Source organism: Rhinolophus hipposideros (assembly GCF_964194185.1).
Source record: "Rhinolophus hipposideros genome assembly, chromosome: 1".
NCBI lineage: Eukaryota > Metazoa > Chordata > Mammalia > Chiroptera > Rhinolophidae > Rhinolophus > Rhinolophus hipposideros.
The window spans coordinates 31,352,671-31,372,006 of NC_138047.1; the positions used below are offsets into that span (position 1 = coordinate 31,352,671).

At 40.2% G+C, this 19,336-nt stretch overlaps 1 protein-coding gene across 4 annotated transcripts in view; it reads left to right on the forward strand.

The window, feature by feature from the left end:
• The window catches only part of CORIN (corin, serine peptidase), a 204,292-nt gene that overhangs the window by 179,680 nt on the left and 5,276 nt on the right, over positions 1 to 19,336 (forward strand). For 3 of the 4 annotated variants that reach the window (XM_081061606.1, XM_081061607.1, XM_081061608.1), the window contains 5 exons: positions 1,531 to 1,647; positions 4,250 to 4,299; positions 4,453 to 4,627; positions 13,895 to 14,166; positions 16,345 to 16,478. In XM_081061606.1, coding sequence (XP_080917732.1) covers positions 1,531 to 1,647; positions 4,250 to 4,299; positions 4,453 to 4,627; positions 13,895 to 14,166; positions 16,345 to 16,478 — 748 coding nt within the window. The remainder of the gene's footprint in view (positions 1 to 1,530; positions 1,648 to 4,249; positions 4,300 to 4,452; positions 4,628 to 13,894; positions 14,167 to 16,344; positions 16,479 to 19,336) is intronic. The other variant, XR_013994118.1, reaches the window with a different exon arrangement.

The following is a 19,336-nucleotide window of genomic DNA, read 5'->3' on the forward strand; positions in this document are numbered from 1 at the left end:
CATTCTTCTAAGTTAACTTTTTTTTAATTTATTGGGGTGACAATTGTTAGTAAAATTACATAGATTTCAGGTGTACAATTCTGTATTACATCATCTATAAATCCCATTGTGTGTTCACCACCCGGAGTCAGTTCTCCTTCCATCACCATATATTTGATCCCCCTTACCCTCATCTCCCACCCCCCAACCCCTTTACCCTCTGGTAACCACTAAACTATTGTCTGTGTCTATGAGTTTTTGTTTCTCATTTGTTTGTCTTTTTCTTTTGTTGTTTTTGGTTTATATACTACATATCAGTGAAATCATAGGGTTCTCTGCTTTTTCTGTCTGACTTATTTCGTTTAGCATTATACTCTCAAGATCCATCCATGTTGTCACAAATGTTCCTATATCACTAAGTTAACTTTGAGATGTGTTTCTCCAAACACTTCCACCAGGGAATAGTCCCATATACATATCACTTTCCTTGTCATCATGCACCCCTGCCACCCTCCAACTTTCATCTGAGGAGTTCACCTCCTTTGAAAAGAAAAGTACATGTGATTTGGTTTAAATTCTCTTGATGAATTCTAGCCTCCTCTCCAACTCCAACAAAGTGCCTACTTCCTTCACGTTCAGAAGAAGACCTCCTTCCTCCTGTCTAAAAACTGATTCTTTCATCTCTTCTAACCTTTTTAGCATAAGGTGATAAAAGTCCCAAGTTTTCTTCTTCAGATGTTACCTAATAACATCTAAATAAATGTTACCTAAATAAACCAACTATTTCTTGAAGAATTGGATATTTTACATAAAAACCTAAATACTTTTGAAACTAAGGCTTTAAACATTGGATACAGTGTAACTGTATTTATTTGAATGATTGAATGTGATATTCACAGGAAAGTGTTGGTGGTTGTTGAGTGAAAATATAGGTAAAGAGCAAAATAATGTTGTCTGATTTCCATCTCTTTTCCAGATCCTTCCTAGTTTTTAGTGTATAGAGATTTTGCAGTATGTAAAAAAATCCCACTTACAGTTTCATACTATCTAAATAGGCCATTGATTCTCTTTACTTATTATTTATTTTATTTTAAATTATTGCTGTAGTGCAGGATTACATTAGGCAAGAAAAGAGGAAGAAAACATAACCCCTCCAGATAAACTATTTTTTTACTTTTGACCCTGTCTAAAGTTGCTATTATTTTTCAGATACTGGAATTTTTATAGGATATGTTAGACATTCTTATTATAGGATATGTTAGATATTCTTACCCCTTACAAAATTCAAATCCATGTCAGTAGCTAGAATGACTAAAACAGCTATAGTAGTTTGGATCTTTTTTACTACAGTATAATTTTAGTATCTTCCCCTCTTTCTGATCACATTTCGCAGCAAATTTTGAATACAAATCCCCCTCTTGAAATATTGATATATAATTGATTTATAACTTAATGCTTCTTTTTGAAAGAGTATGAGTGCTAAATAATGACAGTGCCTAGTCAAAGGTCATTGTACTTGGATTGCTTAACTGGTATTTACTCTTTTATCAGAGAACCATCTGTGACGGAATTAATACCGGAACAGGAGCAAGACCAGCAGTGGCTGACATTACACTCCAGCTGGGAGACCCTCAACGCAACAACTTTGCATGAACTTCTGGTAAAAGGGTAAGACGCCCTTCACAGGAATGGTATGGAATGGATTCTGGAGTGAGAGTCTACCATCAGGGCCCTTTTTCTCTTTTAAATTTAAGATAATCCAAATTTGTCAATAAAGAGCCCCTTTAAAATAGCTACTGACCTCTATATTTCAACATTGTTTGGCATTGTTTCTTCTTTCTAGACATAGATTTTTCTCCTCTTGGCTAATTGTGTTTTTCTTTAATGATGATTACAGAAATTATCATGGTGAAGGAGGAGGAAACTTACTCTAATCTTGGAGGACTTTTTTTCACATCTTATTCAAAATAAATTCTCATGTCTGATCTGCCTATAGATGTTACATGTACCTAAGTAGCAGAGGGAATTGAAGTAATGGCAACTGATAAAATTTGGAGAGTCTGAGAAAAAAAATGACATTGTAATCAGGTAGTCTTGAAGTACACTTCTAAAAAATTGCCCTTAAAATATCATGGCATCTTAAACTGAGCCACCTTTATTATCTGTGAGTGAGGTGCAGGAGAAAGAGAAATTGAGAGAATTAATATAGTGTTTATTATATTATAGGGACATAGCTATACAATATTTAAATAACTTGCTCAAAATTCACAGCGCACAGATGGTGACAGCCTCTCAACTCAAACTAGGTTTATCTGACTTCAAAGCTTTTAATAAGTGCTAGAGAAGTCATCGCTTAAGAATTCCAAAGATGAAAACTAAAGGTTGGTCAGTTTTCTTTAGAATATCTTGCCATTTTCCCTGTAGACCAAACTCTGCAGCGAAATTTCTGAATATTTGTCAACTCAAGTACTTCCTCCAAAACAATGACCTGAATCTTTCAACAGAGTGATTTGTTTCCCCAAATTGGGAATGCCAGAAAAGCACTTTCAGGTCAAATAAAAACATAAATAAATAAAATAACTCATTCTAAATTGGGAGTTTGTAGAATTGGTTCTAGTCCCAGCTTACTAACGAGGTATGTGATTTTATATAACCACAGTTTCCTATAAAATAGAAAGTTGAGATGGGTAGTTGTTGGTGTCTTTTCCTATTCCCATAAACTATGATTTTGGATCTAACAAACAACAACTAATTAATGAGTATCTCTTTTATGCCAGGTTCGGTGCTAAGCTCTGAGGGAATATAGAAGTGAATGAGGCAGACAAGGGCCTTGATCTCAAGGAACATACATTGTATAGTAGGCAGAGAAATGATCAGCTAGGAGATGAAATGAATTTCGGATATTTGGAAGTGCTACAAAGAAATTTAGGATAATGAGAGCAAGAATAAGGAAAAGATACAACTTTACGTTATTGGCAGACAAAATGCAAATGTGCTTTTCCTGTATTATATTAATTTGTTGTATAAAAACAATCATACAGGTTCTTACGCAAATTTAAAAAGAAATGAAAATACAGTAAACCTTCAAAAAGTAATGTGGAAATGGCATATTTAGGGATGGATATATACAGAGGATACCAAAAAAATGCATACACATTTTAAGAAAGGAAACACCTGTTAAAATTGTAATACTCAATGTATATACTGATAACAAAAGATAAATATAAGTCACATTTGACTTCTGCAATTACAAGAGGTGCTCCAAGTGGTTACCATCAGCGTCCAGACACTTCTGATTCAGCGAGCTACTACTTGAGCAAAGTTGACCAAAGTGTCCACTTGTATACATTTTTTTACATATGTATGTATTTTTTCCAAGGTCCAGGATTCTAAGCACATCACAGTATTTTTCACAGTCCCAAAGTGTTTATGTCTTTTAAATATTTACACTGTGAATAAATGCTCATGGTTGGAAGAAAACTTTGTGATTAAAATTTAACATACCCTAAATTAAATTATCTTGTGCAGCTACGTTGATAGATGCTTAAACATGGTCCATGTTCTCACCTTCAAAGGTTAATCCTGTTTCTAGAAAGTTCTTCCTTTCCTGAACCCACACTTCCTATAAATTCTACCTACTGGTTCTGATCCTGCCATCTAGAGTTACATGGAATACATTTAATGCCTGCTTCTTCCTGTCAGCCAGTCATAGGTCCACAGTTTAATATCAAAAGTCTCCGCAAGATTCTTTAGTCTAAATATTCACTTCCTTTATGCATTCTCTAACTTTTCAAAGTAATATTTTATTTCTCTCAAATGATTTCTCAACTTTTTTTGCACATTCACATCCTTTCCATGAGCAATGAAATCTGACATGGTCCTTCCTCACCATAGAGTCTAAGAAGCAGCCCAATTCCCTTCTCTTTCTTCTCCCTACTTTGAAAATCATGGTTTGCGTTAATATTTTGGGTGATGCCACCAGCCAAGATGATGTGGGAAACTTTGCTAGCAATAGTTTCTCTTTCCACAAATGTAAAATTATATTATGATGATAGTAAATAAGCTAAAAAGGTACACATCCTCCGTATATTCCTATCTCTGAGGTAATACCTGATAACAACCCTGCCTTGAGAATTTCCGAATTTCAATGTAATCAGTACTCAAAGACCTTAGGTAAGAATTGAATCTATGTCTTGCTTTTTACTAGTAGTATTTGAAGTGAAAAAAATATGTAACTTAATATTATACCATTTTATGTTTCCAAATCCAGGCAGTCTTGTCATAGCAGAAGTAAGATTTCTCTTCTGTGTACTAAACAAGGTAAGAAGATGAGTGGTATAGCAATGGAATATGGACTTCATTTAACTGGATTGGTTCAGGGGGGAAAAATGACCATTTGCGTGTGACAGCAAAGAGGCAAGCATCTGGTGGGGTTTGGTCATGTCTCACATTGTCTTTCCTGCTCCTTTGTAGACTGTGGGCGCCGCCCTGCTGCCCGAATGAACAAGAGGATACTTGGGGGTCGGACGAGTCGCCCTGGAAGGTGGCCCTGGCAGTGTTCCCTGCAGAGTGAGCCCAGTGGGCACATCTGTGGCTGTGTTCTCATTGCCAAGAAGTGGGTTCTGACTGTCGCCCACTGCCTTGAGGGGTGAGCTGCACCTTTTCTTTTTTGCTTTGTCTGGATTTGATCATTTTGTCACTTATGCATTCTTAGGGCATAGGTAATTCTGTGAAGTCACTTCAGTACAAAAGCAATGTTGCTCTACTTCCTTGGCCTTAATTTGCTTAAATTTTTCTACTCTTGGTGTTATCCACCAATGTATATGCTGCTCATTTATTGACAATGGATGTATCTTTGCTTATGATTTATGTCCTAAAGAGGGAGGAAGAGAAAGAAGTTTAGCAGATTGACCAGCATTAGTCTCTTTTCTAGTTCTCTTAAATACATCAAATATATCTGAAGTTAAACAAGGTGATTTACACAGAGACTACAGTGAGGTTAGATGCTGGAGGACATGGTGAGGAGTTTGGGAAGCAGAGTTAAAAGTACAATATATGCATTAGTCAGGGTTCTCTAGAGAAACAGGCCAATGAGAGAGAGAGAGATTTATTTTAAGGAATTGGCTCACGATTGTGGTGGCTTGGTGAGTCCAAAATCTATATGGTAGGCTGGGAGACAGGGAAGACATGCCTTTCCAGTCCAGAGGCAGTTGGTTAGTTGAATTCCTTCTTGCTCAGGGCAAATCCGTCATTATTAAGGTCTCCAAATTATTGGATGAGCCCCACTTGCATTATGGAAGGCAATCTGCTTTACTCAAAGTCCACCGATTTAAATGTTAATCTTACCCAAAATACACTTTCACAGAAAAATCCAGAATAATGTTTGATTAAATATTTTGGCACAGTAGCCCAGCCACATTGGCACATAAAATTAACCATCACAATGTGCCTAAAGGGAGTGGGAAAATAAGACCAAGGGGAAACCTACCCTAAATTGACAAATGTCACTGCAGAAGGTCCTCATTTGTTCTGACTATCTATTGTGTAATTTAGGAGCAAAAACCTCAAACCAAACAACAACAACAACAACAAAAAATACCCAAACACTTATTATGCTCACAGAAGATTCTGGGGGCATCTGGACAGGACATCGCTGGTGCAGTTTCTCTCTGCTTGGGAATGTCTGGGCCTCAGCTGGAAGGTTCTAAGGCTAGGAATGGCAACCATCTGAAGTCTGGCAGTCAGTGCTGCCTGTCAGCAGCCTTAGTTCCTCTCCATACGGGACTCACAGCATCGTGGCTGGCATCTCCCAGAGCCAGCTTCCCAAAAAGGGAAGAAAGCTGTGCCCTTTTGTGACCCAATCTCCAATGACACACAACATTGCTTCTGCTATGTGGTTGGCCAGAGCCCTCACAAGCCCCACCTAGATTTAAATGGAAGAAACCTAAATTCTCTTCTCAGTGGGAGGAGTGTCAAAGGACTTGGGAATATAAAACAAGCAAAAAAACCCCCACTATATCACCCATTTATTTTATTTATTTTTAATAATTTTACTTTATTTAAAGCATTACATAATTACAAAACAACTCATAGTTCTATCTCCTAATTAAATTGATGACTCATTTGACCAGGTTAATTTCTTTTAAAAAATGCAATTTCACTTTTTTTTTTAAAATAAATTTTATTGGGGAATGTTAGGGAACAGTGTGTTTCTCCAGGACCCATCAGCTCCAAGTCGTTGTCCTTCAATCTAGTTGTGGAGGGCGCAGCTCAGCTCCAAATCCAGTCACTGTTTTCAATCTTTAGTTGCAGGGGACACAGCCCACCATCTCATGTGAGAATCAACAACCTTGTTGAGGAAAGCTCACACTCTAACCAAATGAGCCACCCGGCCGCCCTGCAATTTCACTTTTTTTGCCTATTATTATTTTTTCTTAGCTTTGCCCTGTACAGTATGACCACAGGTCAAGTTGTTAACTTCTCTGGGCCACAGTTTCCTCATCTGTGAAATGAAGGAAATAACTGTCCCTATCTTACAGGGTTGGTGCAAGCATTTAGTAAGATAGTCTATATAAAGCCTTGAGAACCACGCCTTGTATCAGTAAGAACTTGATAAAGGTCAATTTTTCACTTGTGATAAGTGATTATAAAATGGAAAAGTGTATATCCAGTTATTTGATTGATCTTTTGGGGGAAATAAAATATAAAAAACCAAACCAGTACCTCCTCTTGAGAACATTTTGTGGGTAAAACCCAAAATTATTTGAAGAGTCTGTGTAGTATGTCAGGAAATAGACTACAATGTTATTGCTTCAGAAGGAGCCAGATGTTTCCAGATGTCTTTTCCAATTCTTATTTATAACTCCATGAGAAGCAGAAGATTATACAAGATTATACTTGTATACTTGTATAGCAAGAGTACATCCATCAAAAGGTGATTACCTAAATGAATCCAACAGTTATTTAAGGGAACAATATTCTTTACTTGCTAGTTCATCCAGATTCATACACCACTTTTGTCATTTCCATATGTGTTATCCAAGTTTCCTCTTTCACAGACAATTCTGTGAAGTTAAGAAAAAATTTTGCAATAGAGAAGAAATATGTGTTTATAATTAAAGACATGGATATGATATCAAAGGCCTTGATGAAATTTCATGGAACACTAAACTTAACAGAACTGTCAAAGAGGGGCCTGGCCTATCCATAAGAAAGTAGAAATTGCCTAACTTCAAACAGGCCTTCATTTGAATGTGTGCTAATAACTCTGATCCTATTTTACAATCTCTCCAGTGGCCTTGCAAGCTTTTGAGAACTTTTAATTATAAGACTTACTCTCTGCTGGAGCCATCAATTGCTATAATTAATGGGATTTACTTCATATCCTGATCCCATACTTTGGCAAAGCCCAGTGTGTAGGTCTTCTCAAGCCTGTCTCTTCTAATTATATTGGTGGTAAAAGACAAATTTGTTTTGCTCTTCCATGGAGAGATATTTAAAAATCCCCAATGAAAATTAAAAACATGAGCTATTAAGCTGATCAGATCAAGTCCCATATGCCCTAATAACAATTCAGCTCTTTTTCTAAGGAAGAAAGACCTTGACTTTCAGGGGTAATTTAATAAGCAATTTTCCTGCTTTCTTCCGCCTCGGACAGACTTAAGAATGAACTTCCTAGGTTGGCACACAATTAGTGATTGTTAGGAGCATCTAATTCCTCTCCAGGAAACCTGCATGGAAAACTGTTGTCCTGCTATCAGACCATAATCCCTGTCCCTGACAGGTCACCCTAGTCTTGACTTCTACCAGACCAGTTCTTCACTCTGGCAAGACTTTGATTGTTTGTCTGCATTTCTCCACCCATTATCTCAATTCACAAGTCTCCTTTCTTTTGCTAGCTGACCTAGTGTCCTAGGCTTGTCACTTCAGTCCTCTCATCAGGACCTTTAATTTCTTTATCCCTAAATCGTTCCACCATCAGATAGACTTCCAACAAAGAGTCAATGTGAATACCGTATTTTGTAATCGTGCATATATGCTCTTTAGAACTGAGGGAGAATATTACCCCAAAATGCAGATTCATGCCATCAGTTGGATCCTTAATATTAATAATCTTTCCACCTATTTCCAGACAGCTCTCTCTCTCATTCTCCATGGAACAAAATTATTGTGCTCAACCAACTGTCCTGATCTAACAGTCTTTTAACACACGCAGAAAAGGAAGTAAGAGGTTTGGTCTAACTTTTTATATTGAACCCATGTTGCGTGTTCATGAGTACTTCTTTATATTTTTGGCACTTACGAACTATGCCAATCATTCACAGTTTGTTTTTTTCATTCCTTCCATTTGACAGATTTGATCCATTCCTATCAGTGATAATGTTCACTGAAACAGGAATTCTCCATTTCGGATCCATACCTCCCCTGGTGTGATGACGAACGGGGCAAAGAGAGAGGAGGAGCACATTAGAGAGGGGTTAATTGATTTACTTAGCAATATCTAGTCAATTTATTTAGCAATATGCAATAGCAAAACACAAAGGCACTTAAAAGAATGTGCTAATGACAGAAAGTAAAGGTGGTTAAGACAAAACTATATACATTAGTAACAATGCCATGTTAAAGGAATATACATACATATAAGTTTAAGAGATCCCAACATATGTTTACTATTGACCAAAAATTACTTGGCTAAATACACAAATAACATCAATAAGGAGTGGTTAAATACAGTAACAAACTCTATGGGATAGCAACTATTACAGTAGATGCCAAAAGCTCACCAAACTGTGGGGAAACAACAGTGGAAAAGTCAGGAATCAAAACCTTGTCAAGTCTGCGGCTAGGAATGCTGAGGCTCCCACTGCTGCAAGCTGCAGGCTGCATACATGTTTCTAAAATGCTAACAAGTTCTTAAGAATGCTGCTGCTGTTGCCATTGATGTTGCTGCAAGTTAGGGCGTCTCCTGATGTTACAAGCTGCAAGCTGCATACAAGTTTTCTAGATGCTAACAAGTTCTCAAGAAGGCTAACTGTGGGGAACCACACTGGAGAGGTCAGAAACCTCACCAGGTCCGCGGCTGGAAGTCAGGGCAACTCCTGTTGTTGTAAGTTGCATGTTGCTGGAAGTGTCCAAAATGTTAGAATGGTGAAGAATCACCAATGACAAATGACAAAATGATGAAATTACATTGCCGACTGAGGTCTGTCTTATATATATATTTTTAGATGTACCTCAGAGCCAAGCTCCTTGTTCCTGCCTCCCCCTCAAGGAATGGCCAGTTCCGAGAGGTTCCAGCAGTTACTGTGATAAAAATATTGTTATCTGGCTGAAGGGCCAGTTTATTCGGACAAATAATACTGTTTTCGTCTGGTACCATCGGCCCAAGACCTTCTAAAGCCTGGCAACATGCCTGTTATGTCATTTTGATATAACTTAGTCACTTTTTCTACCTCATCTGCTGATGTGGGCAAAAATAGGCAGAAAGTCACATCATCGCATATCTCTTCTGCCAGGAAAGAGATGAGGGAGAAATTCTCTTAACCTTAAGTTAACCAATACCTCACATGCAGTCTCTCACGGGGAGGAACCCCACATGCAGTCTCTCTTGTGGGGAAATAGAGGAACAAAAACTAATCGAAAGCTAACAAATACCTTGTATGCAGTCTCTCACGTGAGGGAATCCTACATGCAGTCTCTCATGTGGGGAAACAAAGGAACAAAAACTAACAGATGAAAGCTCACATCAGCCAATGAAGTCAAGTTTTCCTCAACATCTTCCTTACACCTGGGGTGCTGTTTTCCAGCATCACTGGAGAGTGAGCAAGTGTGGTTGTAGGAATCCCTTGGTGACTCCGACCTGACTCCAGCTCCCCAATGCTCTGCTGCTATTCTCTGTCTTCTTCCCCTCTCCAGTGGAAAATGTCTCGGTCTAGGATATAGCCAGTAGTTGGCCTAAACTCTAGCCAGTCCCCATAGTTTCTGAGGCTGGCAGAAACTGGAAGCTCTTCCCCTTTCAACTTTTGTAGTTACTTGTTTCTTCTAGTCTTACATGTATTACCTCTCCATGTACTCTATATCTGTACCTGAACAGCTGGCCACTGCTGAAGAATAACACACCCTCAGCTGCTAACTGAGCTTATGTCAAATGTATGATCGTGAATCTCAAATGAGCATCTAACCATATGGGACATTTCCAGTATATTTCCATAGCGAAGTCACTTTTCTATCCTCAGCTATAAGTATTTGATGCCTTTTCTTCTCTTTCCTAATCTGTTTTACCCTCCACTGATTTCACTTCATACTTCATGGAGAAAATCGACACCATCATATTTTTCACCTTGTTTTGCCCCCAATTTAGACAAATTACTTGCATTTATGACCACAGCTCTACTTTTCCTTCAGTTGTGGTGGAAGATGTGTCTCTGATCCTAGTTCAGGGCAATCAGATCCCTTCTCTTCTTTCCAATGACTTTATTCCTAAAATCATCATTTCAATTTTGCACCATCAATTTCTCCCGTTTTGTCGGATCATTATCTCCAGCTAATGTGCCTTAATGTCATTAACTTAAACGCCCTTCTCTTGACTTCACAGCCCTCTTCAACTATTTTTCTGTTTTGACTACTATTCAGAGTAGTCAATTATCCACAGGCATAATTATCCATTGGTTTGCTAATACACCAAACCAAAGAATCATTCTTAATTTCTCTTACATTTACTCTAGCAGTAAGTTCTGCAGGATCTTCTTCGAAAATATTGTTCTAACCCAACCAGCTTCAGCATCTTCATGCCATCACCCTAGTCCAAACCACTGTCAGATCAAGTCTTCCTTGTTATGTTAATTTCCTAGGGCTGCCATAGCAAAGTACCACAGACTTGGTAGCTTGAACAGCAAAAGCTGATTGCCTTATAGTTCTGGAGGCTAGAAGTCCAAGATCAAGGTGTTGGCAGGGTTGGTTCCTTCTGAGGGCTGTCAATGACAATGCTTCTTGTCTTGATTCTGGTGTTTCACTGACAATCTTTGACATTCCTTGGCCTGTAGTAGCACCACTCTAACCTCTGCCTTCATCTTCACATAGCATTCTTTTTCTGTGTATGTCTGTCTCCAAAGTTGTCCTTTTTTATAAGGACACCAGTCATATTGAATTAGGGCCCATCCTAATGACCTCATTTTAACTTGGTTATTTCTGTAAAGGCCTTATCTCCAAATAAGGTCATATTCAGATGTATTGGGGGTTAGGACTTCAACAATTGGACACAACCAATCCACAACAACTGTTAAAACAGTTTCCTATTTGGTCTTTTTGACTACTCTCTTGTTCCCTTATGGTCTTATGTCCACACCGCGAGTTAGTGATCTTTCTAAAATGTAAATCTGACCATGTCACTCCCTCTGCTTAAAACCTTGCAATAGCTTTCTAGTATAACAAACATAAAACATTTGCACCATAGTTTTTCAAAATCTAGTCCTACCTGTTTGATTGTCCCCTTCTCTATTCTCTCATCAGTCCATGGGCTCCAAACATCTAGTCTTCTTTCTGTCCCTGAAATCTTCCATGTTCGTTCTGACTGCGGGACCTCTGAACTTGCTACTTCTGCAGTTTGGAACACTCCTATAGAGTCACAAAACTGCCTCCTTCCCCTTCAAGTCTTAAGTGTCACTTTGTCAAAGGCCTTCCCTAACCATATTAGCTAAAGTGACCACAGACACACACATCAGTCATCTGTCTATTATGTTATCCTATTTTTTTCACCTTTAAGTGCCCAAGAAAATGCATATATATATATAATTTTAAACCAGATAGAATGAAACTATGAGGGCATGAACTTTATCTTCCTCATCCTTGTGTTTTAATTTATTTTAACATGGCTGTTATCAGCCACTAAATAAATATTTGCTGACTAAACAGCCCCTTCTTGGTGTTTCTTAGTAATCACATCTGTGGTTCTTTTAGAAGTTAGGACTATAATTTATCTGGAACTAGAAAAGTTTACTCATCTACAGAAGGTCAATGATTTCTCACTGACTCCTCCCATATCTTAAACCACACATCAGTTCAACAGTTCAAGGCATTAAGCACCTGTATGTTTTATCACACTGAACGTGAATTGTCTGGATTTTGTCTGAAGATCATTCTCCTTGAATGGAGAATTTGGAAGTAAAGGAAACTTCAGTAGTTTTGCTTTGTCTTAATTATCTACCAATATTATTTGCCATAGACAGAAATTTTCTGCTTTTCATATTCTTACATATGACTTTGCTGAGAAACTATATTTTTCTTACTTTTTTCCTTTTTAAGTAAACACCTGCTCATTCTATAAGACTTTCTGACAATATCTATGGTTTCATGCTATTCTTTTCTGATAGACTTTTCATTTTCAAAGCTCTGAGATCCTTTTGTAGTCACATTTTGCTTTGTGACTCAAAAGAATCATTTTAGCTGATTCTTCATGTTCTTACTGTAATCATTGGTGCTGGTAGCATCAGAATTTGACACTTAAACTCTCCTGTCTCTGTTGAACTGTACTTGCTTTAAGAGTCTCAGGACACACGATCATATCTGTTTTGTTTTTTTCCCCAAACATTCTGAAATCTGATTATTGAAGGTCTAAGATATGTATCTGACTATCCCCTTCTCTTGCTTTTTTGGATCCTGGGATAACAGAATGGTTCACTGTCTGTAATTTCATCACTGGTGCTAGCTCCCCATCACATCTGGGAGATATACTCAGGAAAGAGAAGATGTCGTCTTCGTGCTAGCTGCCATCCTGTCACTCACCATCCACCCTAAGTGCTTTCCCTCCTGTGACCAGTACCTGATTTCTGTGCTGATGCCTGTGGATCCTTTTCTTTGTTTCAGAAAAGCTTTGAGGCGTTTAAAGGACCAGAATTCTGGTCTGTTACCATCACTTAGCATCTCTGTGCCTTTAGATGAGTATGCGTCACTCATCTGCTCCGAGTCACTGCTTTCTCTACTTTAAAATGGAATAAGAATTCCTGTTTACATGATTGCTGAGAAGATCATTTGAAATAATGTGTATAGAAATACTTGATAAACTCTAGAGATCTTATACTAATGAAGAATCCAGCCTGCTAATCTATTTTGTTTGCTGTACACTTTTTAAAACTTTTAGCCTGCATTTAAAGCTTTACATAAAATCCAGAACTGTGGCTTCCCTTAAACAGCTGGAAGGTCAGGTCACACTGGGTATTACGACATGACACCAATCAGCAGGAGCTGAGAAGTGGATGCCCCGCCCCTTGGGCAGGGCTTGTGGTCTGGCCCACTCTACTTACTAAAACTAGCCCTGTTTTAGTCACCCTGTTCTAAAGTCTATTCACCATGTGTTACAGAGAATTCGTTAGAAATGCCAAGGACAGAGCACAATATTAAAAGTGAGAGGTTCATAAAATTTATAGAACAGCAATGGCACCATTGTGTGATATTTCTTTACTTACTACAAATTTGGTACCCTTTAAATGACCTTCAAATCACCACTTAGCTATACTATTTCTGGAGTCAAACTTATAAAATAGGGTTATTTCTATCACAGATGTTAATTCTAAATATTAATTTTCTTTTCCTAAAAAGGAGAAATATTAAATATAAGGTCTTAAAGCAAAATCAGTAGGGTGAAATAAGGGGCTATTCGGTGCTCTAAATGAAAGATAAAAATAGGAAATCTCTAAACTCGCCAGCTGAATGAAGTGAAAACGTGCCACTTTCATGTTTAAACTAGAGTTAAGTGTGGCAAATGGCAAACCAAAGTGACAGGTTCGTGTGTCCAGAGATGTTGTGCCTGCCACGCTGTGTAAATTCCCCTGCCTGCCATACTGCATCTGAGACACGTCAGTAGCTGGGTGTCCTCTCTAGAGAATTTAAGATACCAAAAGGGCTTGAATTATTATTTTAGGAGAGAGAACGCTGCCATTTGGAAAGTGGTGTTTGGCATCAACAATCTTGACCACCCCTCAGCGTTCGTGCAGACGCGCCTGGTGAGGACCATCATCCTGCACCCTCGCTACAGTCGGGCGGTGGTAGACTACGACATCAGCATAGTGGAGCTGAGTGAGGACATCGACGAAACCAGCTACGTCCGGCCAGTCTGCTTACCCAGCCCGGAGCAGTCGTTACAACCCGACACCTACTGCTATATCACAGGCTGGGGGCACATGGGCAACAAAAGTAAGCCAGGATCGTCTTCAACACTTGCCTTTCAGCTTGTAACTACAAAACACAGGGTTGCTTCCTGCCTTTGGCAATAATTTCCCGTTTTCCCTTCAAAAAGTATAGCTAGAAATGGCAAATACCGGGCATGGGTGTCACAGTCTCCCTTCCATGCAAATCGTTGATGCCCTGGCATATTTACACCTGCCAAACTCAGATGCAACCTCAGAAATCCTTCTCCCCACCTCAGATTCTTTCTCCAGGGAACCGCTGCTCATGCTTTGGAGCTGCCGTGCAAGATGAGACCTACCTATCAGTCATCCTCGCTTGGACTGTCTCTATCGGTGTTTTGCAGGCAAAGCCTCTATCTAGGGGGTAGGCAGTTCCTAACCACGGCTCCGACAGTCAGGCTGCACAGTCATATTTCCAATTCTGTGTTATGATTTGGTCTTGTCGACATCTGTAACGTCGTTCTTCTAGAGAAAGAAGACCAATTTGCTATTTGCCTATTTAAAGTGATTAAAATAGTGTGATTTAAACATGGAAAACATTAAAAACATTTAAAAATGTGTATTTACTCCTAGCCCGCATAACGGACTCTCTCATTTGGCTTGACCTGTTTAACATTTAGAGTAGAAATCTAGTGAACGAGACATTTTCTTTAATGGTAAGTACTGGCCACTCCAGTTCGAACAAGGGTACTGCGGTGGTGCTCAGGAATGGTGATGTATATTGGCGTCCGGTTATCCACCTTAACAACTGCCAATGTGAAGGACAATTTCTTTCTTTCTTTCTTTCTTTCTTTCTTTCTTTCTTTCTTTCTTTCTTTCTTTCTTTCTTTCTTTCTTTCTTTCTTTCTTTCTTTCTTTCTTTCTTTTTTTTTTTTTGCAATGTAGTCAGATAAGTTTTGAGCTAAGTTGATTTTCTTTTTTCATATGATCAACTGAGCACAGAAAGAAAAACTCAATAGGCAGAAATAAGTCAGTGACTTCTGAGAAGCTCCCATGTAAGAACTTCGAAGGCAATGTCAGACACATGATATCACCATTCCTGTGCATTTTGCTTTTAAAAGTTATAATTAGACTGTGTTATGAGATAAGAGCAGGATATACTTTATATTGCCTCTACTTATATTGTTCTCACAATAATCCACTTCAAACTCAGAACAATCATGTAACATATCACATATATCACATATGTAGTATAACACAAAGGGTCTGAATTCATTGAAAAAGATCCAATTGACCCTGATTGCACAACTTTCTAGCTTATTATACAGTGGAAAAAAAAAATAATGGCAATGGTATAACTCACAGGATTTTTGTAAAGATTAAAAACAATAGGCCCAGAGAATACTGAGCACCCACTACATGTGAGCGATGGTTCTTCTGACCATTCTTTTGGCAACTCGTGAAACTTGCACTGTCTGCTTCGCATTGCTTTTTCCAAATGTAATTCTTTCTTCCATCCAATAAGGTACTCTGTACATGTGCACTGCTTCACGATCACAATCTAAAAAGGTGTATAATTTGGTGTAATGGTGAAACAAAAGATTCATGCTTTGAGAAATCCATTGTTATTCTGCAAGAACTTTCAAGCAAGATGGAATTCACATATTCTCTCTGCTGACACTAAGGGATGGCTTTGTCCCTTTTGACATTTCTCTGTCATATCCTCTAGGACTAAAGGTTCTTACTTGCATAATGGCCACTGTAGCACAAGGTGAGACACATGCATTAGACCAAGGGTAGTGTAGCCCATCCCCTGCTAGAATAAACAGGTGTGGTGCATTGTAGCAGGGCGGGACTGGCTTGCTGAACTGACCCTGAGCTGGCAGCCTCTTATCAGGGGCAGAGCTGTGGGCTGATTATTTTCCATTTCATTGCAGTGGCTGCTGTTTTCGTTGCAGCATATATAATAAGAAGCCAAGTTACCTAACCAAGTTACTTAACTGCTCTGTGCCTCAATTTTCTCAGTAAAATAAAGGAGTTTCACATGATGATGGCTATCAACACTGATAATTAATTGGAAAATAATGGTTCCAAACAAGCCTTGTCTTTGAAATGACATTTGAAGTAAAGAATATGTTATTGGGGGTATGGAAGTGCAATCATTTCATATGTGGCTAGTCTCATCTTTGAGTCATTTTACCCTCTTATGTATTTATTTCTTCTTCTCTTAAAAAAAACACCCCAGTGCCCTTTAAGCTGCAAGAGGGAGAAGTCCGCATTATTTCTCTGGAGCAGTGTCAGTCCTACTTTGACGTGAAGACCATCACGGCCCGGATGATCTGTGCTGGCTATGAGTCTGGCACAGTTGACTCGTGCATGGTAAGTTGCTTTCTGGTTACCGAGGCGATTCAGTTCAGCAAAACTTCAGTGGGTCCATACAAACTCATCTTTACTCATGTGTGGCCCTCTGGCAACATTTTTTTCAAAAATCATTTGTTCCAGATGTATATCCACAGCGTGGTTTTCTTCACCCAATCCCTAAGCGATCCCTCTTATTGCTCCATGCGCTTCACTCAGGTTAGCTTCGCTTTCTCATCCACTACACTGCATGAGGAACGGCACCCGGGTCGGCCTCAGGAGGAAAAACAATTGTTCAAGTCCAGCTCATTGGACCATGTTAGCGGCTAAGAAAGTAATGTGTTTCTAGGAGGAGCGAGTGGTAACCATGGCTCCAACCAGGCTGCCCCAGGAGGCAGGGAGACACCAAAGGAGGTTTTCACCCACCAAGGTGATGGCATTCAGGTGCACACAACATCCCACTTTCCTGTGTGTGTGACAGAACCACCTCTGTCTCGGGAGGTGATCACGCTGGCATGGTCTGCGCCTGCATTTAATGGCCAGCATGTCTCCAAATGTCACTGAACACGATTTTAGACACCCAGGATTCCTGGTCACAGCTTTTTGTAGAGAATGCTACCTTAGCAATTCGGGGAAGCATTTTTATTTTTACTTAATAAACACTCATTGAATATTATACTGGACTGGCTTCCAGGGAAGGATAAAAGAGTACAAGCACTCAAAGCTTTGAACATAGTGGGGATGGTAGCTACTAGACTTCACTGCTATGAAGCACCTCTGTTATTTCTCTGCATTGGCATAGATCCAATTGGCCCCCACATTTTAGAATTGAAGAAGAGATGTAACAATGCTGTTACCACTAACCTAAGTTAATAAAGTGACACTTTTGATGGTCTTATTTCAGAGGAGGCAAATCAGGGGATTAGAAAGGGCCCAGTGGTGATTCCTTAGATAGTTGTCAGGGGAAAGAAGGAGACAGATGGCTGGCTCCCTTGGTTTCACTGAGGCCATCTTCCCTTTGTCCTTGTGGCCACAAATCATCCAGCTGAGGTGGGCAGTGGTAGAGGACCCCGATGCAAGAGGCCCAGGTTTGATTTCCCAAGACCCCCATCCTCCCCCAAAAAGTGTCCTGGGAGTTAGCTTGGTGTGGGGCTTGGGACACAGCATTTGCAGCCTGAAAGATCTGTGTTGGATTCCATCTCTGCAAGTAAGAACAATGTGACCTGGAGAAGTTATCTAACCTCTCTAGGAAGCTATCTCATGATTACAATGGGGTTGATTCTGATTCGTAGGGTGTTTTGAAGACTAAGTTAATGTATGTGAAAGCCCCTATCTTTCACATATTTGTGTGTGATGTCTGGCACATACATTCAATGACTAGTAACTTTATGAATATTAACACCTATCACTTGGTGCTTATCGTGTCGCAGCATCTCTTCCAAATGCTTTGTAATAACTCATTTAATCCTTACAATCTCCCTCCACCCACCCTCCCACCCACACACACACACACTTTGTGGCAGTATCATTGTTTCTCCTAGTTTACAGATCAAGAAAAGAAGGGACCAGAGAGGTTAAGTAATTTACCCCGTATGACCCAGCATGAAGATGAGTGAGGAAATAAACCCAGGCACTTGCTTCAGGGCCCAAGTGCTGGGCCAGAACACTATGCTCGTAGCAATGATGAGTGTGAATACATTTCTCCCTGTCCCCAACACGATTTGGCGGTCTACCAGAAATCCGTGTGTGGGGACAAAGCCCTAAAAAGCAGTTTCCAGGCTCTCGGCCTCACAAAGAAAGGTGGTGGCTCGGGTAGTAAATGGCCATCAACTGTGATCAGATGGCCATCAGCTGTGGCTGGTTGGCCGTCAGCTGTAACCCGTAAGCCATTGCCCACTAATATAACTGCCGTGGCTACTCTAGCAGAAGAATGGGGGCTGGCAAGAAGGTGGTGGCTGGCAAGCATGGATTGCAGAGAGGCGGATGCCACTGGTGAGAATATAGTGATATGACTCCCCTACTTATGGCTCCGTGGGTGTTCCTTTTTGGCCTCACCGTGTCCTGCGTTCTTATGTGGGGAGCGGGACCAGATACCCTGCCTGCCGCCCCGCACGACATCGTGTCTCTCATCTCTTGGTAATTGCTAAGGAGGAGCAAGAAGGTGATTCTTTTTCCCCCCTTCTTCTGCCTTCCCCACCCCACCCCACTTGGGTTCAAGCTGTTGTTTCTCAGTTTAGTTGGGTAGGACACAGCTCCCTGGCCCATGCTGGATTATGAGCCTTGTGCTCCTCCCAGCTGAGACAGTCGGTCGCAGGTGGGCCGCTCACAGCAGCTCACGGCAGCTCTTGCGGGTTGCCAACCACTCACGCAGGCTGCTGGCCAGCAGCCGCCGGCCACTTACCGCAGCACACGGTAGCCCATGGCAGCACAGCAGCCGGTGGCAGGCAGCTCAGCTCCAGGGAGAGCCGTTGTTCACAATCTGAGCTGTAGAGGGCGCAGCTCGCTGGCCCACGTGGGAATCGAACCTTGGCGTCAGGAGCCCGGTGCACCCGGTGTTCCAAGCCACCAGGCTGGCCCAGGAAGGTGATTCTTGAAAGAGAATTGAAGGCTGTGCCCAGACATAGGCACAGTCGTGTTTCTATCATGATGTCTAATAGGAAACAAGTTACGCCAACTTCTCAGTAGTGGGGATTCAGGGCTGTGGGCATCGCAAACGCATACCAGGGGCTCTCCAACAACCTCAGGTAGGAAACAAAACAAACAAACAAAAGCTACTTTTTACTAGGTTTAGAGCAAGACTGTTCGTGGGGGGGAAGGTTTGCTCAGTGGTTAGAGCGCAGTGCTCATAATACCAAGGTCGCCGGTTTGATTCCTACATG